Raw genomic sequence first — 24693 nt, forward strand, 5'->3', positions numbered from 1 at the left:
TGAAGCAGAGCTACAAGCCATTTCTAGAATTAAATATGCTGTTATTCATTTCAGATGTATAATAGTGCAATCATCATTACAGTAAGGGAGCATAAAAGTGAAAGCTACATTTATTTAATTTGTATTTTCAGAAACATCATGGATTTCTTCAGCTATATAGAGCAGTTGAAGGATAAGTTCTGTATTACTGGCTTAAAGCAGTGCTATTCAAGGTGAATCTATGTAACAATTGCAAATATCTAAAGTCACTTTATGCCCAGCAGGTGAGAAATATCTACCATGACAGAATTCAAACACAGTATATTTCCATCCTTCAAGATTACTAATAAATTCAAACACTTTTTTTTTTAAGCTACTCCAGTCTTCACTTTCTGTAAAACACTCCCCAGCAAACTTGCAAAACTGAAGGAAAAGCTGGCGAACTCCATATCAGCACATCAGTTCCTCTTCTTTCAGTATCAAGAAAATTAAAAGGAATGGTCGAGGCACAAGTGATTTTTATGAAGAAACACAGAAGTATTTCAAATAAGTAGAGTAAAACTTCAGTACTTCTTTTAACTTTTTTAAAAAAAGACATAGATCATAGGTCCATGATCACAGTCATAGATCACAGTCACTGCAGTCTTACTGGATTGCTTCTTTTTTTTCCAAGATGAAAAGAGAAATTGGTTCACAGAACTTACCAAATCCACTTTATACTGCCATTTCACATAGTCCATGTTTAATCAAAGTAAAGTACAAACTCATGCTTCAAGGCAGCCTGAAAGCACTCTGCTACACTCAACAGTAAACTATTTCTTCAGTGAAGACAGCTTCAGTGAACCCAGTAACTCAGAGAAGAGTCCGTCCAGCTGAACTGACGTAAACGTTGCACGCAGAACTTACATGAAAGTGCACTGACAACAAGCTTTTGAGAATAAGTCCATACCATAAGATCTTGTGCTTGAAACTACTTTTATAGCTATGGTTATTGTTTCTGTTAAGAGGCACTGCATAAATATGGAGTTAGTCATCTAATGCACTTAATATTTCTCAGCTGAGGACTATTGCAGCTTTGCCCTATATCTAGGTGTGATTATACTTTGGTTTGCTTTACAACAGTAACATTGCACTAGCAATACAGCTGATACTAAAGAGAAGGCTGAAAACACTGCAGACTGGAGGACTGAAAAAAACAATCCACTCCTTTACTTCTTTTCGTGCTTCTTGGTTAGTTTTCCTCTTTCTAGCTGGAGGCTTGTACTGTTGTTTGTTCGCTTCTCCTTTTGCTGGCTCTCCTGGGAGACTTGCTGCACTGCTCGGAGGATAGCAGTCTGCACAATCTGCTTGCTGGCGTTCTGCAGCTTAACTTCATCTTGCTCTGTCCCTGGCTTCTCACCTGCCAGAACCAAACGACAAAGAAAGGGAACTAAGCATTTGTGGCTACTCTGTGAACACCTGAAGGTTAGAAAAAGAGGAGGGGAAAAAAAAAACCCACAGAGTGCTTCAAAACAGTTTATTACATAGGAAACCTGCTAATACAGAAGATGATGAAGTAGGGTGGAAAGTGACTCTGTGTGCTCAGCACTACAGGACTGAATGAAGGGGGAGACTTTGAGTCACACAGCTCAGTTACCCACCTCCCAGCTCTGGGGACAGCTGTGGCTTCACAGCTGAAACAAGCACAGCTGCATTTTGCAGCAAGACAGGGAAGGAGGGTTTTCTCATCCAGCTGTGAATCACATCCTTTTTGACTTGAGCTGTGATTCTGGATGGGGAATTGGACTTCATTTTGCAAGCCTGACATGTTCTCCCTCACTACCATGCAGAGAAAAAGCTGTTTCATTAACATTTCTATTTACTTTTACTTCAGATTAAAAGCCCTCATCCATCAAATTCCAATTGACTTCAAGGTACAGAATTTTGGTAAGTGTCAGTTTATTAATCCTTAGCTACATTTGAAAAAATATTTGCAAAAGCATTAAAAAATGCTCAGATTCCTATTGGTAAAACAGAAAAAAAACGCCACAACATTGTCTATAGCAACCTGACAAATGCGTATTTCTTATGTGACACTTCCTTGTTTTGCCAAAGTGCTAAAATCTGAAGAACAAAGTAATGTAGTGTGACTACTGACATTTGGTGATGAAGAAGAGTAGTTTATGTTAAGAGGTTTCTCCTTGGATATATTTTGACTCCTAACACTAATTATGATTTGGACAATAAAGAATGCTGTGTAATGTTCAAAGTTGATCTTGATATAAAAAAAAATTTCTGAATTAAGGTGATGTACACCTATTGGCATATAGGAAAATGTAGACTCGGTTGCTAATTGAAATGCTTAGGCTAGGTGCTTATTTACATCACTAGATTTGATTTTAAAAGTTTTTAAGATACTCATCTCAGTTCTTTCTTAATTGACTGTTGTGGTCAAGTATTTCATTAAACAGGATTTGTATTTTACTGTCTGTTTTAACACCATATATTAAGAATTATGTCCTGAGAGAAATAAAACAGAGTGAATTAAAGGTCAGCCGCTTTTATGAGAGGTCCACATCTGGAATTGTGATAAATTCCCAATGTTCTTTAAGAATTTTTTGCAAGGAAATTTAAGACAGAGACAAAAAGTGGAATTACTTGTTTACCTTAAGGAAGACACTACTAAGATGTGATATGCTTGAGGGAAGGGACAAGGTCCTGCACCTGGGTTAAGGCAATCCCCAGTATTCACATGGGTGGCGAATATATTGAGATCAGCTTTGTGGAGGACTTGGGGATACTGGTAGATGAAAAATTGGACATGAGCCGGCAACATGCGCTTGCAGCCCAGAAAGCCAACCGCATCCTGGGCTGCATGAAGAGAATTGTGGCCAGCAGGTCAAGGGAGGTGATTCCCCCCCTCTACTCTGCTCTCATGAGACCCCACCTGGAGTACCGCGTCCAGCTCTGGGGCCCCCAGCACAAGACAGACATGGACCTGTTAGAGCAGGTCCAGAGGAGGGCCAGGAAGATGATCAGAGGGCTGGGACAGCTCTCCTATGAAGAAAGCCTGAGAGAGTTGGGGTTGTTCAGCCTGGAGAAGAGAAAGCTCCAGGGAGACCTTATTGTGGCCTTTCAATACTTAAAGGGGGCTTGTAAGAAAGATGGAGAGAGACTTTTTACCAAGGCCTGTAGTAACAGGACAAGAGGCAATGGTTTTAAACTGGAAGAGGGTAGATTTAGATTGGACATAAGGAAGAAATTTTTTATTACAAGGGTGATGAGACTCTGGGACAGGTTGTCCAGAGAAGTTGTGGATGTCCCATCATTGAAGGTGTTCAAGGTCAGGTTGGACAGGGCTTTGAGCAACCTGATCTAGGAAAAGATGTCCCTGCCCATGGCAGGAAGGTTGGACTAGATGATCTTTAAAGGTCCCTTCCAACCCAAACCATTCTGTGGTTCTGTGATTCCATGATCTGTGAGTCCAAAACCAGCAAAATAATTAAAGCTTACTCTATGAGAAGGACATAATGAATTACCTCCCACATTTCTTTGAAAGGACTTCAAAAAATATACTTATTTCTATCATATTCATATTGTACATGTTCTGGCTAAAAGTAAAATACAAATGTGATTTAATTCTATTGAAATTGAATAATTAAAAAAACCCACAACCTGCAACTGTACTGAGATGACAAAGTTTGTCTACAATTAAGAGGTTAAAAACATGAAATCTTAGAAAACATGTTTTAAGCTGGAAAAGCTGACTGAATTGAATCACTTGAATTCTTGGCACACTCAGCTTCCCTGATTCAGTTTGTTCCACTCCTTAGCACTTGAAACTGTGTTTTTTGGATAAAATTCAATGTCACTTAACAGTAAAGTACAGATATTTCTTTATTACTCAAATATGAACTCACTTTGTATTACACAATGAATTAGTCTTCTTGCTGGGTTGAAAAAGATCAGCCAACTCAGCTGATGTTCAGAAGATAATATATTAACAAAAGCATGGATAAACATGGAATTGTAAATACAAATGAGTATGTTGGAATGAACTATGAGGTTATATGAAATGTGAAAAATTTGCCAACCCCTACAGCCATAAAACCCCCAGAATTTATTGTTAAAAACATACTGTCTTTAAGCACATTGCCGTTGAAAATTACTCAGTTTTCTTTCCTTAGGGATGCTTCACTATTTACTTGGTTCTTGCCACTTAATCTACAAAATCTGAACTTTAAATATTTTTACATTAGGAAGGTCATTCACAGCAACACCCTGTTGAAACAGGACAGTTTTCCAGTGAATTTCTACCCAAGTTTTTCAGTTGCTTATCATGAAGCAAAGCCTGCCTGAAAGCACCACTCAGATAAGTGAGACCTAGATTACGTCTGCCCAGCTCTAACTCATTAGATGATTCTTTTATTTGCTGGGAAAACAAACCAAGAACAGAGAACCCAAAACCTCTGGACTACTTCTGCCCTGCCTCTGATGGTTTAGGTAGGCACAAAAAGGAAATAAGGCAGCTCAAACAAACTTAATTTTACATCTGTGTAACACAGGGCAATAGTAACCCAGGTAACGACACCTAATTGGCTTTGGACACGGAGAAAGTCAAAGACGTTGGCCTGGGGTGATGTGACTAGTGAGACCATTGGCAGCTTATGCTGCCCACCTAAATTAGAAAGCAACATTGAAAATAATAGCCCTTTTTGAGGGGGATATCTGACACTGTGTAGAGGTCTGACCCTGCATTGGGACCATTATGTGTAGGAGCTGGACTGCCAACCAGGATCCAGACACGTTGGGGAGTCAGACACGAATGCCCAGCTCCCCTGGGTGTGTGGTGTCCATCACAGCTGGCCCATCTGGACATGATCCTGGGCAAATGGTTCTAGGTTACCCTGCTTTAGCAGGAGTTGGACAAGATGACCTCCAGAGGTCCCTTCCAACCTTAAGCCTTCTACGTTCCTGTGATTCTAGCTGGTGAGGCTGCCATAAAACCCAACTTTTCCACCTCCTGAAGGAGTAAACAGCAGTCTCTGGAAGAGAATCCCCACTACGGCCTCTTCTTCCAATTATTCATTTCAAGGAAAGCAGTTAGCACAAAGCTGTTTTCTGAGAAGCTCATTTATTTATGACATGCTGGACCTACTCTGAGCAAGAAGAGAGGGATTGACTAAGGAAAGCAGAGATGACTCATGCAAGGATCCCAAAGGGGCTGAGCTGGAACGTACCTATCAAACTGCTCCACATTCCTGAAATACAGACTGCTGTGGACATAAACAGAGGCAGAAATTTGAGTGCCTATAGAATTAAATCAGGCATTTTAAGAACTGCATATTTTCAATTAGGTAAAAGAGAGACATCACTCCTGTTGTCTAAGTATTTGGTGTTTAGCTAATCAAAATAAGAGTTACTAGCGTGATAAGATACAACTAATTTTTATCTATTATTTTTTTAAGATTTAAAGAATAACTACTTTAATTAAAATTCCATGACAAAAGGTCACTTGAAGTAATTGCTGGGAAAAACTTGCAGGATAGCAGAAACAGCATTCTGCCTACTAGTTATCGTTGACTAATGACTACTTTTTTTCTCTTGATGTCAGGAAATCTTTTCTACTTATTCTCTATCTTTAAATGCTCACCTGACTTACACAGGAACCCAGCACTCTAATTCTGTAAATAGAGAACTGAAAAAGCCAGGTTAAGTGATGTTAAATGCAAGGTAGCAATTTTATCATTAAGACATGACAAAGTCTCTTTAGCATGTTTTTATTACCTTATCTTTCACTTGGTAAGTTTTATGCCAACTAACATAGCAGATGAAAAGTAATTTGCAATCTAAAGTATAGTTTGAGAGATTCAAAGAACCTCAAAAGCTTGGACTGACTGAAGGAATCAGTCACATATTCCACTGCCATCTAAAAGTAGTGCCATATATCATTACCTCAAAATTCCCTTGGCTCGCCTCAAGATGTTCCCCATGAAGGAAAATATGCTAGCAGTTTGGAAAAAGAATAAAAGCATTTGAAGTAGATTCCAAGTACTCATTTCAATTACTAGAACTAATATTAGTTTAAGTCCAAGAACATCTTGTGTGGGAGACTTTACATTAGACTCCCTGATGTTTCTGGACTGTGGAATATGCCTACAAAAGTACACATGGAAAATGACAGCCACAGAGAAAGAGCATTCAGCACAGATTAAATCTTGAAGATCTTCACTCTGGCTGCACATGGACCTTTTCTCATTTACACACTTCACTTTCTTCAAAGCATCCCGAGTCACTTCCTTTCCAGCCTGCAAAGTAGTGTCCTGCACTTTCTGTTGATATCCCCTGTGCCTTTTCCCTTTCAGCTTGCTACAAGTTAAACTTAATATGCCTTATAAACACTCTTACTAGGTAACACTCAACAACAGGTCATTTGTTTGAATCAGCAGTTAAGTTCTCTACCATATCTTTTTATAAGATTGTTGGGAATACTATCACGAAGCTGAACTACCACGGGCATGACCTTGCTCTTGCAAAGATGCAAGTCCATCCCAGATCCACTAATGCGGGCAATGAACTGTGGGGGAATGAGACACCTTTCAGTGGGTGCAGAATCAGTGATTTAGAATGAAACAGGAGCAACATTTCTCACATGGAAAGAGAGCGGGGGCTAAATGGTGAATGAACTGTGGTAGGAAGGAACACTGGACTCTTGGAGAACATGGACTAGAAATAATTTATCCCACACTTTTTGAGAAGACATTAGTCATGCATGAGAATGCATGACCATGAATGTACATCCAATCTCAGGAAACTTCTAATGTCCCTCAGTTATCCCTTTTGCTTCTTCACCTATATGGGGTTACTGCTTTTCCCAGGAGAAAAATAATGCCTTTAATTTTACTTCACCTTTCCTCAAAGCATGTGACATTTATGCAGCTCATCATGTCTTCCTGCAGGTTAGGTCTCATTCTGTCTTGAGGCACAATACAAACATTGCATTTGAAGAGAACAGCTTAGCTTATATGACAGGTTCCATGAGTCTCAAGGGCCATGCATCAGAGGTCAAAAGTTTATGTTCAGCTTCCCAGGAGTAACAAATGCAGTTTAATTCCAGCAAATGAATACCACTAAAGCTGTTCTTCTGGAAAAAAGAATTTTTTGTTTGTTTAAACAGCTGTGAGCATAGCCATATCTAAAACTAACAATAAAAATCACATTCCTCTAAGCAAACTTCTGAGCAATTTAGGACGCACAATTACCCAAAAGGTATTCCCATTAGCTACAATTTTAATTTATGCAAAATTTCTGAACCTGAAAGAGCCATGAAGCAAATATTCTTTCTTCATTTTTACATGAGATTATGCAGGTATATCCTTTAACCAGAAAATGTACTATTTGTTTTATCAATATATTGCTTTGGACTGCAATAGTTAACCACTATACTATTTTCTGCAGCATTGCAACATTAGAATTATTTTTTTCCATTATTAATAAAAATTAATAATAATAAAATTAAAATACTGCTCTCTGGTAAATCTGTTTCAATTCTATTGAACATTACTACTGTAATTTTTATAATCCAACTGACAGTACTAATGAAATTTTTAAATGGAATAGAAGTATAAGTAAGCAAGACTGTGACGATAAGACCTCATCGGAAGGTCCAGTATGGATGCATGGGAGCTGTATTTATGGAAAAAAGTTGCAGGATATTACCTAAATTGTGTTTATAAACTGTAGATCTTTCAAAAAATTAAAGAACCTGACAAGTTTGTAGTGACATAATGTACGACTATATGTTGTAGTAATTAACAGTAACGTTTTTTGCATCAATATTGATATTCTTCTACTACAAGAAACAAAGTTCAGTTCTTTAACCTCCCATTGGCATTAGGCAGTAACATATCTCTCCATCTTGCTGGCCACAGCATGGAAGTTCCAGGTGAGCCTCTTCTGGCGAATATTTTGTAACCTGTGAACTGAAATCGTTAAAAAATCTCCTTCTTCAATTTGTTTTATAGGTTGGTGCTAGGATTTCAGCACTAGAAGCCTAATTTGAAGAAGACATATAAAATATGAGGCTGCACAGCATCCATAATCAGGAAATGTTGATGAGTCATGTTAATGACATAGAGAATGAATGAACACAGTAGTCAGCCAGGGCTGAAGGCTTTCCAACACGTGCACAAAGCCAACTTCATGCATGAGTGTCATTAAGCTATTAACAGGATTAGAGACTCAATTTGTCTCTATGTCAGTAATGACGCCAGTTCAGAGACCTCAGGAATAGGTCCTACAATGAAGTTGTAAATTTAATCTTAAAAAAACTAAATAAGGAATGTATTCTTAACTGTATTGGAGTTAATTCTGTCCAGTACTGTTTCTCATGCTCTAAAATGGAGCCTTGGGAGGTCCTGACTGATAGCTTTCAAGTATCTGAGGGCAATACTCCGTTACCCTGATCCCTTGAGGAAGAAGGGAGGACACTGAACGTATCAGAAATGCCAAAAGTACTTTCATGTAGGATCATCGTGTTTTTCCAATTCCCTAACCTGCAGTGTGCAGGGGATTTTAACACTCACCTTCACTAGAAAAGTCATGGCTCAGTTCAGTTATATTTTCTGCCCAAACCTCACTCCTGAACTCCAGCTGTGCAACCAGCATGGAAGAGGAACTGTATCAGGAAGGGGGCCAGCACAGACTACTTTGCTCTTCAAAAGAAATTATAAGAATGAAGCTGGAACAACCCTGCTCTGAACACAAATCAGAAGGAATGGAAGGGCAAAGGAGAAGAGCAGAAATGCAGATAAACTATCTCAAAGGACATAATAATATCTCCAGAGTTCATTGTATCTTTTTTATCCAGACATTAGCTAAATCTGAACTGAATTTTCGTAATTTTTTTTTTCCACTGAGTTTTGCTCTTTCTTAAGAGAAAAGAATATCTGGAAGTCTCCTTGGTTTGTTTGCTATATAAAAGTTATCTTTTTGAAGAATCCAGTGAATTATTTCATACTATTTGAAATATGCCAGCCAAAATGAAGCTTCCGAAGTTTTTTAGATTAAGAGGTTGTTGGAATCTACAGACACATTATCTGTTCTTAAGCATTTTCTGAACATGTTTTAGTAAGATTTCTTGCCATACTTTACTAAGATTAACTAAAAACAGTTTATACACTTCAATCTGTATATTTTCTAGATATTTTCACATATAGCAATAAATTCACTCCTTAAGGACTATGTCTTTTCAGCTTTGAAGACTGGATGTAGTTCAAAGTAGTAGTCACTGAAAATTCTGCCACACCCAAAACCATAAGTGTGATACTCAGATTTTGGTCCCAGAAGGAAAATTTCTGGACCTAATACCATAAACTAACATTAACTTATGAGGGTTTCTAACTCCTAGGCTAGAGTTCAGTGTATTAAAAATAAGATACTTCCTAAAGAGCACCTGGGACCAGCTGCTCCAAAGTTAATGAAAAATTTAAATTCTCATCATCTGTACAATTTTCTTATTTCTTTTAGGGAACACACTTCAAATACTGAAATAAGAAATCTCTCTGCATCAAATGCTGTGCTTCTCCCATGGAGGGAGAGGTCCAACGGCACAGATACAGGTGACTCATATGTCACCTAACTCCCTCTGCCTTCTATTTTCTACTGTTCAGGTGCTCAGAGATTCCTAGCCAAAAAGAAAAAATAAAGCACAGAAAGCTAGATAACATTTAGGCCTTCTGAATCTGTACCTAAAAGCTCATTGGTGGACTTGCACAAATCCCCACTGAAATACCTAGCTTTGCTAGGTGTTAGAAGACTTTTGGTATCCACCACTGTATAGCATAAGTGAAAGGAAAGTTTTCAATGGAGGCATATTCCACTATGAAAGGTTTATTTTGCTCACTGTTGTGTTTATATTTCTGCAATGCTTTGTGGTTTTTGGTCTTGAAGAACTATGTAGAGTTTAATTAAAATTTGCAACATCTGATTTTTTTTTTTTAAAGTGAAGAAAATAGGGAAGAGGTTATGTAACCTGTCAAAAGCCAGCACATCAGTGAAAACATCCTGCTACATTTTAGATGTGTTTCAATTTATACCAGACTATTCGAGAGTCTAATTTCAGAAATTGTCTAGTTAAACCTCAGCTGAAGCAGAGCCCTCCCTTATCTCAAAAAAAAAAAACAAAACCAAAACCCACACAAAAATCTAAATTTGCACATGCACAAAACAGTACAGAAAAACTTTCCTGCTTATTTTAGAATGAGAGTGGAGTTTGAAAGCTGTACATAAAGCTATTAGTAATTGAGGCTGAGATTTTATATGTATGTATGTATATGCACAAACTCACAAGAGAAAGTGAATCAAAGATTATATAAAGTGTACCTTGAAAGAGTAAAAACCAGGGTTTTTTCATAGCTGTAATCTTGATGGAATCCGTTTGCAACAGGATGCCATGATATGCTGTTTTCCCCTCTTGGAGTTAATTCTCTAACTTCCCAGATAAATATTTTCTGCTCTATTAAGAAAACTTACTTCAAGACAAAACGTAATGTCAATCTGCCAGTATTTAACAGAAGTAGTAATGGATATGCACCCCCACCACGCTGACAAATGGCGAGTGGATTCACTGATTAAAGTAAGAAAATACAGTGTCATTATATCAAATACGCATACTACAAAGTGAAGCAAATGTAAGTAATCCACAGGAGATTACACTTGCCTTACCATTAGAGAAATATCTGAGTAGAATATGGCTCAATATACTTCTTCAGGCAGAAAACTTCAGACTTCCTTGAAGAAGGAAGACAGCATCTTCTGATAACATGACTACAGGCATTTGCAGGGTCAGACAACAGCAGCATAGAGCTCACCTGCCTTGACTTCCCTGGCAAGGCATTCTAAAGCAACCTGAAGCATTTTATGGCTGTTCAGGTCAGCTTTTCATTTCTGCTAACATCAGTAAAGATTCTGCTCCAATTGCAATCCCTTAAAAAATAATAAATCTTGTTCTGTAGGAGCTTCCAAATTATTATGGAAAGAACACACTACAAATGGGTAACCAGTACTCAGATAATTTCAGAAAGCCTATAAAGAAATTATTAATACATTGCTTGCAAAGAATTTTTGCTTAACTTAGTATTTGTAAACTTAATACAATGGATTGTGTCCTTAATAATATCCTTAACAGACAAGATTGAAGGTATAGGAATAAATCTACCTTTCACTGTATTTTACAGTAAGTGCATTTAATTTCCATTATCATGATAAAGCTTACAAGGTTGGAATCATATTATTTATGTCTATAACAAGTACAACAGAGCAATTAATCTAGAAGAATAATGATTTGGAGGGACAAACTTTAGAGGTCAGTGTAACTCATTCCTTTTGTACGTTCACTGTTTGACTTTCCTGCTCAATACATGGAGCCCACACACAGTGCCAGTAAGGATGTTAATAATGACTGTATCACTTATTACCACCATCCCCCAACTATGAACAACTCCAATATAGGACACTACACAGCCACTGTGAAAACAGAATTCTTTTCACTGCTAACCTGAATAGGATTCAACCCAGTGATATGGAAGTGAAAGGTGCCAGCCTCACTTGTTTAAGCCTTCAGTTCTGTTAAAAATAATTTGAAAAAGTAAATTCTGTGCCAGTTTTTAACACTATGTTGATTCATACTTTAAAGAAATATTGTACCTAGGACTGTTGACTACTTTTTAAGCTTGCTAATTTCATCACATTTCTGAATATCTATAAACTAACTTTCTTTCACTTCACTAATGAGATTTGCTAGTGGAGTTTCACAGCAGGGGAAAGAACAATGTGTCATTGAGGAGAGGTCAGAACAAGAAACATTTTTTCCTCAGCAAAAAAGAACAAGAAATTTCCTCCTATACGATTTCTTCCTACCAGGCGGCAAACACTTTGAAGCATTGTTGAGAGCTCTTAGCTGCAAATGCATTCAGATACTTTTGGGGGACAACTGGCCTCCATACTCACTACCAGCCATCACAAATTCTGGACAAGAAAACCATTATACCAGACTGCATGAGGTCTGCAAAGTAATCTTGCCTGTAGCATCTGAATTATGTCCCTCACATGGACTTTGTCAACACTAAGCTAACGAGAAAGAATCCTACATGTATACACTCTTACATGCTATATTTGGGGGTTTTTTTGGCAGTGCAGAACTGAGAGCATTAGCAGAATGTAGCACAGCAGTTAAAGGGGACAAGGACTGTGTCCTGCCTTACTACAATTGTTCTCATGGGTGAAAGACACTTCATAACTGAGAGTGTCAGAGTACCACACTCCACACAAACACTGGAGATATCCCACAACAGGTTACCTTCAAACAAGTAAAGTTATTGGTAGCAATTTTTCCATTCGTTAACAGGTCCCTCCATAGTGTCTTGATCTGTGCATTGTGGACAGTGTTCTCCACAGTACCTGTAACTCTATAACCAAAAAAAGAAAAAGGCTATCAAGAAATTTCATGTCTTCACATCCTGCAGCACAACAGGTTGTTGCTTTCCCAGCTTTTCCACTAGAAAAGATCAGGACTATTCAGACAAGTAAGCACATCTGTTTCAGTGTGCAGCTGCTATGTCTTCAATTGCAGTTTAATGAGATTCCTAAAATGTTTGGTACAGGATGCGCTTCTGATCTTCAGTGTCATTATGCAAGCCTGCTATACTGCTCCTAGCTTAAAAATGTTAAGAACAGCTGTGCTGCTGAAAAGCTGGTTGAAAAGCTATTGGCGTTGCTGTTATAAGAAAAAGGTGCTGAGCAGTGAATATTCTGACTTCTCTAATGTCTATCTTTAAACTTTGTGTTCACACATCTTTTTTTACGTAAAAATATTGATACAAAAATGAGTTCTACCTCCTCCTCCTTTTTTTGGGATTGCAGGGTCATGAGTAAAGCCTGTGAGTTCCCAGTTATGGAGAAAATGTCAGGTAAGAAGGAATTCTTCAAATTACACTGAAAAATAACAAGATTCACCTGAAAGATGAAATTACACAATTCAAAGCAGATACAAGCTTAAAGGATGGGAGTGTTCAGACACCGAAACAAGCTGCCAATGTAAATGTTGCAATCTTTCTTGATGTATTCAGATCAAAACTGATTCCTTTCTAAAATAAGCTATTTAGCCAAAAATACAAATTCCTATTCAACCAAATACAGCTTTGTACAGTACTGACTGGGTAAAACAATGATGGCCTGCAATGATGAGACTCTACAATTTGGCAATTTTTTTTATGGTCTTACATTATAGAGGAAAATTCTCAAAATATACCAAAATAATCACTGAAATAATACTCTAGCGAGAGTTGCTTAGAAAACCCATTAGGTAGCTCAGATATTCTTAACAGGTTTCTAACTTTATTCCCAAGCTAGTTTTAAAAATGCAGGCCATCTTTCCACTATACCAGTACATACACATAAGGGCAAAGGCCTAAGACAAAAGTGTTTGGATGACCCATACAAAATAGCAACAGAAACAAATCCTTGGAGCATGAAAAACACCTTTGTATCCCACTTGTTCAGGCAAATCACAAGTTAACAGTATTATTTTAAATTTTATTTTATCTTTCCACTGGAAAAAGTTTTACGGCTGAAAATAAGCATGCCTAAGGTCAATTTTGGGAAAAATAACTGAAAGCAATTTGCAAAGAAGTAGTATGATATTGATTAGCAACATTTAAAATTATTGTTAAATCTGATAAATCCTGATATTGGAAGTGATCACTCCTTTGTAAACTAATGATATGGTAACAGAAGAAAGCTTGCTGTGTTCTATAGTTTTTGCTGATGCTTTAGAAAAAATAAATTATTTAATAACTCTTCATTCCTTACCTTACAAGGACAGATATTTAATCTGTGGAATTATTTATCATTATCAATCTTTTATAACCTAATTTGGCAGTGATATTTTTTTAAATTCTGGAATACACTATCTTCTGTTGTCTCCAATCTGCCAATTCAACAATGCCAAATCTGTCAATTCAACAATGATGACTTCTCTTTGCTTTTTGACCTAATCCAAACCCTTGAAATTTCATGCTTCTCCACTGCAGTCCCATGCATACCTCCGTCCTTACATCTGAGGACCAGTAACACTTTTTTGTCTACTTCTCAGGCTGCCTAAAGCAGTTCAATTCAGGAAAAGAAAAGAAACTAAACTTTGCAATGTGTAGCTTGTCTGCATTTCCATTACATAGATCATCCCCCATTGTAAGGGCAGCATATCATGTGGGGATTCTCCAGGTAAAACGAACTCTCAGACATCTCATAGAGTCTGGATTGCATTTCCTATACACCAACCTATCATTAGTCAACCAACACAACAAGTGCAATGAAGACCCAGTCAAATTAAATCTAGTAAAGAAAAATGTACTTTTTCTCAGTTCCTTTTTCTGGAAGAGACTCAAAGTTAATTAAAACTGGGTATGAAGAAAGATCACATATGAATAGTAGCTTTTTGCATACTTGTAAATAGCAATATACTGTCTAGAATGAGCCAGAAAGTCCAGTTTTGAACACGAAATACTGGCCTTTTTGTAACAATTTTGATCTGTCTAGTGCAGTAATATCCAGGCTTGTTTTGTGGGGTTTTGGTGGGGGGGGGGTTGGTTTTTTTTACATGGTAGGTGTAAGATTTAGGGAAAAGAGCTGAAGTGTAACAGGAAAGTATCTATTTGGTCAATAGTCAGTTGGTTTCATCTTTTAAAAAGTATATTTAAACTTGGTAAGCTGCTTCCACTTAACAGTTTATAAACATAGCATGTTAATTCAGTGCTCTGCAATAACGTATCCACTACCTTAAGGAAGACAGCATCATCTTATTCATATGCAAAATCTTTGTCTTCAGATAAACAAGTTCCATTAGTTTTTATGGACGAGAGTTTCCTTTTGGTTGTTGTTGTTTTCTTTTCTTTTTTCCACCTCCATCCTGGAAGGATGTTCATCATTCTTATCGTAACCATTTATAGTTAGACAAATCTTTTTCTTCCTCCCCTCCGCCCCCCAACAAATAAATGAAACAGAAAATAAGGTCAGTCATCACACTGAGATAAAATCAGAAAGTTGACTCAAGAAATGAAACTCAATTTCTTACTAAACTTATAGTATTTCTATATCATATGGCCTTAAGTACTATGAATATGCTAAAGATGTACAAAACCCTGATTTTTTTTTTTTTCATTTTTAATAGCTGGAGAAGATATAATGCCAGGGCAGGGCTGATTTACAGTGAAGAAAAGCAATTAAAAAAAAGCAATCTGCTCAGGCTTGCTCCATCTGAATAAAAGAGATTGTAAAGCCCCTCTGATTGCTTTATCATCTCTTTTACAAATTCCTACTTACTTACCCTATGTATATTATGGCAACATTCACAAGGAAACCATAGGCTTTTCTTTGAGTAAAAGCAGACTGAAGAAGAATGACTATACAAGACAGATTTAGGCAGATTTTTTTTTCTTTATGGATTAGAGTTGTGAAAAGAACAATTCATGCAGTTATTAATAAGATTTAGGGTTTGTTCATTGTCAGCCTTTGGGGAAATAAGCATGTTTTCATTATTTTAGAGGTAATTTCTTCCTGCAGTATTACACTCCCATGGTGCATTTCAAAAAAGAGTACAGTTAATGGTGACAGGCTGTAGATAAAAAGAGTTCAGAAAAGAGCCACTAATACCGAAAGGTGTACTACAAAAAAACAGTGGCTGGTTCTATTAAGATAAATAACTTCGTCCCAATGTCAAAACACAATGTACGGGAAAGTATCAAATTAGACAGCAACTGGGCAGTTAAAGAGACAAAAATGAACTTCTGATTGTTGAAAAAGGATATTAATTTCTCAAAAAATTAGACTTTGCTGAGTTATCAAAGTCAACCCCAAGATCTTTTTTTTTAATGAAGGTATAAAGCTTTTGGGTTCTTATCCCTTCACAGACTGGATATAGAATTTCAAAGGAAGACAAAACTTCTGTTAGCTTTGCAAAACAAAGGTATTAATAGTTACTCATTGTCAAGTTGCAGCCTTTACTTTCCTTTTTCTATTGATGCCCTGTTTTTACTGACAATTATATGTCTTTAAAGAAGTTAATTTCAAGTCATTTCGCTATAGGAGATATTATGCATGACTTACATTTATATCCTGGAACTACTGGGCCTCTCATCCCTTTCTGAACAACAAACTGCCTATTTCCAAGCAGAATGTACCAAGTCCAATGCAGATTCTCTGTAGTTTCCCTTCTTCTGTAGCACACATATACTACACAGCAGAGATTCTGCACCCTTACAGAGTGAGGTCTTGCATTAGAGATAGGCTCCTGCTGAAGTCTTTTATTTTGTTCCAGTAAAAACTGGACTGAACAAACTTTCTGTTCTCTTCTATTCAAATACTTGGGGAAGGGACACACAACACAGGACGGGACAGGACGGAAATTTGTAAAATATCTCCATGAGTTTCAGAGATAGTCTCATTGGCAGCCACCAGTGTGGGTGCCGAGGGGGGACTCGCTCTCCAGTCACTGCAGGGCCACGTCCCCCTTCCTGACCCTTTTGTGCAATCTGAAAAACACAGTACCCTGCACACTTGTATAGGAGGCTCCTGTCCCTGATGGGAACCACAGGGGTGACCCTCATAACCTCCAGCTCCACAGCTAAACGCATCCTAAGCTAAGCCACCTTCTTTGAAACCGCCTGTCTCTGCCCGGTGGCAGCTCTGGTTGAGCCGTTGCCCCCCTCCCCCGCAGCAGCTCTCCGGCACGGTCGGGGCCTTCCCGCCGGGCTCCCCCGGCTGGGCACGGGAAGCGGCTGCCCTTACCTGGAGCGAACACCATGGTGCCGCCCGGGCGCGGCGCGGCTCAGCACCTCGGACAGCTCCCCGCCCGCACGGCTCAGCACCTCGGACAGCTCCCCGCCCGCACGGCTCAGCACCTCGGACAGCTCCCCGCCCGCACGGCGGCGGAGGCGGCTGCGGGCCGCGGTCCCTCCCTCCACAATGCGGCGGGGCGGGGAGGGGGCCGGGGCGCAGCGCGGCCCCGCGCCTCCACCGCCCGCACGGACACACACACCCGCACACGCTCTCAGGGAATCATCACTGCCACAACTCGTTGCCCTGCAGCGGCAGCAGGGGGAAGGGCACAGAGGAGAAAGGTAATAGCGATCTGCCCAGCAGGGAGACCAGCTAATTGCTCCCAATTACCTCTCGGCGACAGCCCCGCTGCCTGACATTTCGGGGTGCGCTGCTTTCACCACAAGCTAACAGCCCTGCTAATAGGTTCTAGCGACACCGGACTTTGTGACAGGATTTTAGTTTTCAAAGGTTCAAATGCTGAGGAATTTATGCTCTGATTTCACAGGCCTGTTAACCCAGCTCTACTGAGCAGAAGGGCTTTGATTTAAGAGGGAACAGGAATGTTTCAGCATAGAAAAAGTGACATCAGGGCCAAAAGGTATTTTATTACTTATTCATTAATTTATTTAAAGAAGAGGAGGGTAAGCATAGAGAGAAGACAAACCTTAAAATTTTCCACCAACTTTCATATTTCACATTTAATTTGCTTTTATTTCTAAAACCCACGGTTGGAGTTCCTGGGGGCTCTGAACTTCTCCAACAAAAGTGAGAAGCACAACAGCCAGATGGGACACAATTTAGAGAAACTAACTGTCCCGTTTAAGCTTACACCTGCAAGAGGTATTTTGAAAAATATTGATTAATAAATGCAAATTAGAGAAAGTAGTTAAAAAAACAGTTTTTAGCATGAATGTTTGCATGTAGATTTTTGCAATATGCAATACATTTTCCAATCGCACATTCATAACCTACAGATATTCCTACAAGTCTATTTCATTCTTTTCATAGTCAAGCATTTTATACACACGGAATTCTCCAATTAAATCTGGAATATTTTAAGTCTCCAAATAAGGCCTTATTCTTAAAGTACAGATACAGAAAAACACTGACCTGCTTAAATAATTCTGCCGATATGCTTCAGTAGGAACTCAAGAATGGCATCACTGTCAAAGTCAAACTAATCATCTGGTGACAGTTTTTTCTTTTTTTGGAACACTATAAAAGATAATTTCTTTTTGGGAATGCCTCCAGGTTCAGCATCACATACCCTTTCTACTATCTGATTTCTGGATATTCCTTTTATCACAAGATCTCCCCCTTAGCAATTCCAGCTTCTTTATTGCCATTTGTTTGTCTCCTGTCTTATATTTCAGAGATTCAATTTCAATTCTCTCAGATGGCAACTGAATTAACCAACCTAAACATTACACCTCTGACTGCTCAGAAATGGTGTTCCCTCTAAGAATTCCCTCTAAGGGTGTTCCCCCTAACTTCAAAAATCTTTAATGAAGCCTTTCTTCGTTTATCGTCGTTCTCATCCACCTTACATCTGAGAACTAACAGGATACCTACAACTGAATTAGAATAATTACTACTACAAGTATCCCACATGAAATACAGAAAAGATTACAGTCAGCAATATTCAGCATTCTTAAGAGATAGATCAAGGATACCCTATAATCTTTAGAAAATCAGGACATACATATTTTGGAAAGACTGTAGGAAAACTCGCACTGGTATTTTTTATGATGCATATGTTATGTGGCCCCTACATACTTGATTCACGTGTACAATGGAGACTCAGCCATCATGAAAAAAAAAAGTTAATCCACTTTTCTGTGAAAAAAAAAATCTATTGGGTATATTTCTATTACATACATCCTCAAAAGAAATTAGATGTATGTTTCTAAAAGAGAGGGTTTCGAGATGGTGGAGCAGCTTGTTAAAAGATTTTCAAAACGGTAAATATGATTCAGTGATTTGAAAGTCTGTAAGTCACCTGTAAAATTCTAGGTGGGCATCTTCAACTTGGTAACAGAACCTACACCATTTTGCTGAAAGAATACAGGTCATTAACAGGTCAATGACCTACATACTTCTTTAACTGCTATCTGTATTTAAACTCATAAATTACCCAAAACAGGCACATTTTATTTTAGTCTTTAGTTTTCTTGCTCAAATTAAAAGCTACCAGCAATTAATGTTTTCTGACAGAGGTAAAAAATGTTATCAAAAAGCATCTTGGGCTTCTTTTTTTCATTTAATGGATTTTTGAATTTCAGATTTGGTCACAAGTTCAAATGCACAAAAATCACTGAAATAATTGCACAGGACAGAGTTCTCTAGTGAATTGTCACCTCAAAAAAATGTGCAGTTAATGCAGTACAGCAACCAAAACAAACAGTGCACTAATAATTATTCTCATTCGACTTCAGATCAGTGGAAAACAACATCAGTTATGCCCAGCTATTCAAAAAAAGCCCTAGAGAATGAAGCACAGTGGTAAAAATGAGGATATATCATTAAAATACAATATATGGCCTTGTTCATTTGAAGATGTACCATCAACTTGTATGAAACAGAAAATATGAAAGCACTTACAAAAACATCTGTATATATTTTTATCAGTAATTATACAGTCCCTGCCTTGTGTATCATTTAAGTTCTTACTGTTTGAGTGAGGAATTACTAGTTTCTGTATAACATCAGGAGACTTAACAATTCTTGAGTAGATATCTTCAAAGATTTTTTTGAAGAAGTCTTGACTTACTTAGAGGGTACTTTGTTAAGAACTTTAACATTTTTAGACAGTTACAAAAATCAAGTTGACTGATGTCACTTTAAATCACCCGTTGCTATTTGTAATTCTGTGGTTTTACATCTGAAGGAAACCCTTTATTCTAATGGAGCTGAAAACAATTATTTGGTCACATAGATTCAGAAGCTTAGTAAACATGTTTTAAGGAAGAAGCCATTTTTACCTGAAGAAGTTAGATTTTTCAATGTTTTGCTAATAAGAACGTAGAGCTAACATTTTACAGGTAGGCATCTGAGTGCTTCTGGAATAATCATTTGGAAGTAATCACCTAAATGTAAATGAAAAAAATTTATAAAAAAATAATATAAAGATTAGAAGAGATAACCAGGAAGATTTCATTATGTCTCTATCAAATGCTAATTTTATGTTTTATAAAAAGCTTTCTCCCCAACTTTGATAATAAACTAGCTCTGAGCCATTTTTTCTATTTCCTCACACATGTCAACATTAATAATCAATCCTAGCTCTTTGCGAGGGAAGATTACTATGCTCAGTAAACTGCTTGAACTACTTGATGTCTTTTGCTAAACTGGGTACTGTCATAACAGTCTCGAAAAAGCAATTACAGTCACTGACTATCTTATGGTTAAGCTTAACAATAAAAATCTTTACTAGCTAAGGTGCGATACATTACGTCTGAAACTGCAAGGAAACTGTTTAGAGGAAATAATTGTGACTGAATGTCAACAAGAAATATCTAAAATTATTTAGATGAATATTTGAAGTGTCAAATGGCAATTTGTATAGCAGGGATCATAATATTCAGTGTCCTAGATTTAGACTAGAACAATTAATGCCTTAGTGATTAATATACCTCTAACAGACAGATGTAGGGAATAAACACAGAAGGGAAAAGAGAAAAATCCAAACTGGTAGAAGTACCATCCTCCTGAAAAAGGAAGTAAAGCCAGTTACCTTTCCATGAGTACTCCAGAAGAACAGCAATGCACAGATTTTCAGCAGCCAAAGACATAAGACCTTGAAAGCCAGCAGCAAGAACATGCAATGTTTCCAGAGACAGGAAAAAGTGAATACCATTAGACTAAAGATAAATGTGGCCATTACAGTTTCAATACATGAGTCTATCCATTTTTCTTAATTAATCTGATAAACTGCATAGTAGTCCAGGGCTGAGGTTTACAAACATGGATAAATTTTAGATAGAGGCTAGGAGAAACAGCTGTACAGTTTTGTTTGTTTGTTTGTTTTTTTAAATATCACAAAGATGAGCCCACCCCCGGACTTCCTACAGCGTGTAAAGAGATCCCAAAAGCCCCACGTCCATCCAGGGAACCTCTCTAGCTGATTACATCACCGCCCTCACAATATTTGAATGCCTCGCACCGGTTAATGATTATCTTCCAACAGTCCCATAAGAAGTAAATTGGTATCTTTATGTTATAGAGGGGAGTCAAAATTACAGAGAAGCTGAATGCAAAGCAAAAACCAACCAATAAGAAACAAAGACCTAGATAAATTTAGGAGGTCTAAATACAAGACTGATTCACCTAAAACATTACTACATATACAACTGTGCAAAAATCAGTGGAGCTAAAGTAATTGCTGCTCCCACCTGCCACATGTCTGTAGACAGCCAGTCCCTTCACTGAGACAGATGAATGAGTCACAGTCCAAAATTCAGAGCCTTTAGATCACACAGGAATTCTTTTATACAGCAAGGAATTCAGTCCAGTCAAGTCCTTGGCTAATGACTCTGGATCTAGCAGAGACACTGTGAAACATAGGAAGAGACTTTAAAGGACCTCACATACAACCACTGACTCATGACATGGACAAGGCCATACCATTCTGCACCATGCTAAAGACTCATAGGATAAGTTGGGAGTCTGCCACAAGCAAAATTCTCATCTTCAAACCTTTTCTGTTCTACTAGCATGACAACACATTTGTTAGACTAAAAATGAATATTTTTGCATGTGTCTTCCTCTTTTCTATAAAAAGTGTTTTAAGACCCTGATTGAACCACAGCTTATTGGTGTAACTTGACACAAGTCATAAAATTAGGCATATGCTCAAGTCTTCAAAGAACTTAAAAGGAGAGAAGCAAAGAAGCATTTATGACCCATAGCAAAACTGCTAGCCAGTGAGCTAAGGAGAAGAAAAGTCAGCTTTAAAATAAATGAAGGAATTTCCAAACTTGCAAGAAAATACTATTTCATTAAAGTCCTCAATAAATTCAGATATAACATTTTGATAAATGTAAACAACCTAAATTTTAAACTACATGCTTAATTTAACACTCAAAGAAGAGAACAGAGATATGTAAAATGTATCAAAATCATCATTTTAACATGCTACTAAACAGCTTAGATTGTTCAAGAACTGAGAATGGGAAAGTATACTGAATTACACCAATATAAAACGCAAAGAGTAAATACACAATGTAGTTTCCTAACTTGTCTTATAGAGTCAAAAGGACAGGGATTTCATCATGCATGGCTAAAAACTAAACAATTTGGCCAAATAAGATAAATGTATGAATTTTAAATTATGTTTGAAAACATCAACTTTGTTACAAAAGAAAGGATCTAAAACAGTAAAGTATCAGAACTTTAAATTAGGTTAGCAAGATTCACAGAGTGTAATCCACGTCCAATTGAAAAGTATCTATAATAGGACATCCCTACTCTAGCAGAATTTATCACATCCATCAAATCAGGGCTCCCCTCTGACTGCATTTAATCCATCCTTGGAATGATGGGAGATCTACGAGAAAGTCATACAACTGGACAAAAGAAAAATTAATTACTGAAGTGGAAAATTAAACCTATGTGTCATATTGAAAACATTTACTAACTCTCTGAAAATGGGTAATTGTTAACTTTAATTAAAACATTTCTGTCTAACATACCTCTATATATGATGGTGGCCATGACATTTTCAAGTAAGAATTTCTGATGTATTTCAGTTTTTTTGCAGACTGCAAAACTCTAGCATAAGTAAACTTGCCTGTCACATACTTTAAAAACTGTAGGTTTTATAGGTTTTAATTGTTACTATGTGTATAGCTGTACATAACTGTTAGTCCAGTAAACAAGCCCAGTCATCTTCAGACCTCTAACTCATCCGAAATACAAAAGCAAGGATATAGCTGCTCCTTCCTACTTGCCAAGTAGACAGATTGAACTCTTTTCCCTTATTTGATTTAAGGTCAAGAATTCCAGAAACAAAGTTAGAATATATATTTTTTTTTAAATCAAGTCTCTCCAACAGAAGCATTCAATGAGACCTTACTGCTTGTCAGGAGTATAAGGTTTCACGTACAGTGCTGGAAAGTTAAAGACTGAAACCTTACACCAGCATTAAAAACTTTATATCTCAAAATCCTGGTTTAAGCTTTATTTTACACTTTAAGAGCAAGAATATAGCGGCTATGATTGTTATAAATCTTACTGGAAAATCTGGATGAATTAGTAAAATATTACTGGGTAAAATAACAAAATCAATAATGGCTGTAATATAAAATAAGATTATCTTGTAAAAAGAAAATACTCAAATGTTGTTACTTCAGATGAGGAAAAAAGTCTTGTTAAAAGTAAGGCACAGAAAACTGAGAAGTATCAGAGAACAGAACTCACTTCCAGCGAATAACTTTCCACTGAAAGATGGCAACTCTTGACAAAGAATGCCTTCCACAGCCTCAGCTACACAAACAAAGAACTACACTGAAAACTCCTTAATCTGAAGTATCAAATGGAAATGTAAAAGCACCTACAATTTTTGTATTCAGGCCTTCAAAGGGATTCATATTTATACCTGGAAAGAAAACAAAATCAGTAATTCTAAAAACTTCAAGTTTACGACAGAAGCCTAAACTAGAAAGGTAGGAAAGAAAATTCTTAACATGAAATCAGTTTAGCTGACATCACCTAATGAAATACAGAATCTATCCCTATACTTTGGATTTATATTATTTGCAATAAATAAAGATTGTTTGATGATTGTTACACAGTAAGTGATCTAAAATAGACCTAAATAAGTATGAAGTGAATATTGTCTACTTCTAATACTTGTAAACATTAACCTATGTTGCAAAAATATAATTTTTCATCCTTTTGGGGTTACAGTTTTGTCCTTCAGTGAATTAAATACCTATTGCCTTTTATAACTATTCTTTTCTCCTTAACCTGAGCAATTTGTCACAATTCAAGGCTTCGTAGGATTGTTGGATGAGAGGCAAACAGGGTCAGACTAATTTAAATAATAAAAAAGAAAACAAAACCCCCCACAACTTCAACCCCCAATTTGTGTTCTCCTGAAAAAGCAGAAATGAAGCACACACATCTCCCTCTTCAAAATCCTGCAAGTCTACCACCAGCGGTTGTTGCAAAGGAGTTATGTGTGGTACTTTCTGTTGCCTGGCTGCTTCTCACAAACACTTTGCAACAAGTGCTGTGTTTCATCACCTTGTATTTAACGCGATGCCAAAGTTGGGCAAGTCCTGCCCCATTCGTTCTCCTAACTCTAGCTATGTGCTCCTGCCACTTACCTTGGATCAAATCTAATGAATTGGTTCGACAAGGTAGGTCAACCTAAAACTAACTCACTGAAGCACTGAATTGCTTTGTTATAGAAACTCACTCGACTGGCTTACCCTAAAGCCACAAAAGCCATTAAAGCTGAGGCAAACAAGACAGAGGAAACAGGTGCAAAAGGTAACAGCAAGAGAAGAAAGGAGAGAACGGGATTACCTCGTTTAGCAACAATTTGCAGTTTTACTATGGCAGGCGAAACAGAAAGCTGCTGTCTTAGCAGGCAGTTCCATAATAGTCAAAGTCAATCTAAATTGGGGCTGCTCTTCCACTGACCCTAACACTGAGGCAATCATGTGGGGCTGCTAAGAAGGTTAAGGAAAAAAAGCCTCAAAACGGTTATTAGTTTTCAGGCGCTTTGGCTCTCCATGAAGTGGCTCACTGAGACATTGCACAAATGCTACTACAGGCAAAAGAACAACAATAAATTGCAGCAACCACAACTGTGGATGTCTTAAATCACCCTGGATCTGATGCCTTGACTTTGTT

The 24693-nt window shown here is 37.5% G+C and overlaps 1 protein-coding gene across 5 annotated transcripts; it reads right to left on the reverse strand.

The window, feature by feature from the left end:
* Window positions 1-330: 330 nt before the first annotated feature.
* On the reverse strand, window positions 331-23483 carry AKAIN1 (A-kinase anchor inhibitor 1). Of its 5 annotated transcripts, none has more exons than XM_072851303.1 (4): window positions 23388-23483; window positions 21225-21383; window positions 20567-20629; window positions 331-1378 (listed from the first exon to the last, which is right to left on the reverse strand). In XM_072851303.1, the coding sequence occupies exons 3-4, from the start codon at window positions 20622-20624 to the stop codon at window positions 1188-1190; spliced, it is 249 nt and encodes an 82-aa protein (XP_072707404.1). In that variant the 5' UTR covers window positions 20625-20629; window positions 21225-21383; window positions 23388-23483; the 3' UTR covers window positions 331-1187. The 5 variants fall into 5 exon arrangements, 4 of the variants coding, with proteins under 4 accessions (XP_072707404.1, XP_072707403.1, XP_072707406.1 ...); XM_072851302.1 differs by lacking the exon at window positions 23388-23483 and adding an exon at window positions 23251-23302; XM_072851305.1 differs by lacking the exons at window positions 20567-20629; window positions 21225-21383; window positions 23388-23483 and adding exons at window positions 5199-5234; window positions 6868-7074.
* Window positions 23484-24693: the final 1210 nt, after the last annotated feature.

This window comes from Ciconia boyciana, chromosome 2, assembly GCF_034638445.1.
Source record: "Ciconia boyciana chromosome 2, ASM3463844v1, whole genome shotgun sequence".
Classification (NCBI taxonomy): domain Eukaryota; kingdom Metazoa; phylum Chordata; class Aves; order Ciconiiformes; family Ciconiidae; genus Ciconia; species Ciconia boyciana.

What these genes read in the sequence shown, in the direction of transcription:
- AKAIN1 (XM_072851303.1), bottom strand. Translation starts at nt 20,624, where the DNA reads ATGTCTTTGGCTGCTGAAAATCTGTGCATTGCTGTTCTTCTGGAGTAC. An exon ending in TCTGGAGTACTCATGGAAAG is followed by an intron (nt 1,379 to 20,566) that starts GTAACTGGCTTT and finishes TGGTTCTGGCAG; the next exon opens with GTGAGAAGCCAGGGACAGAG.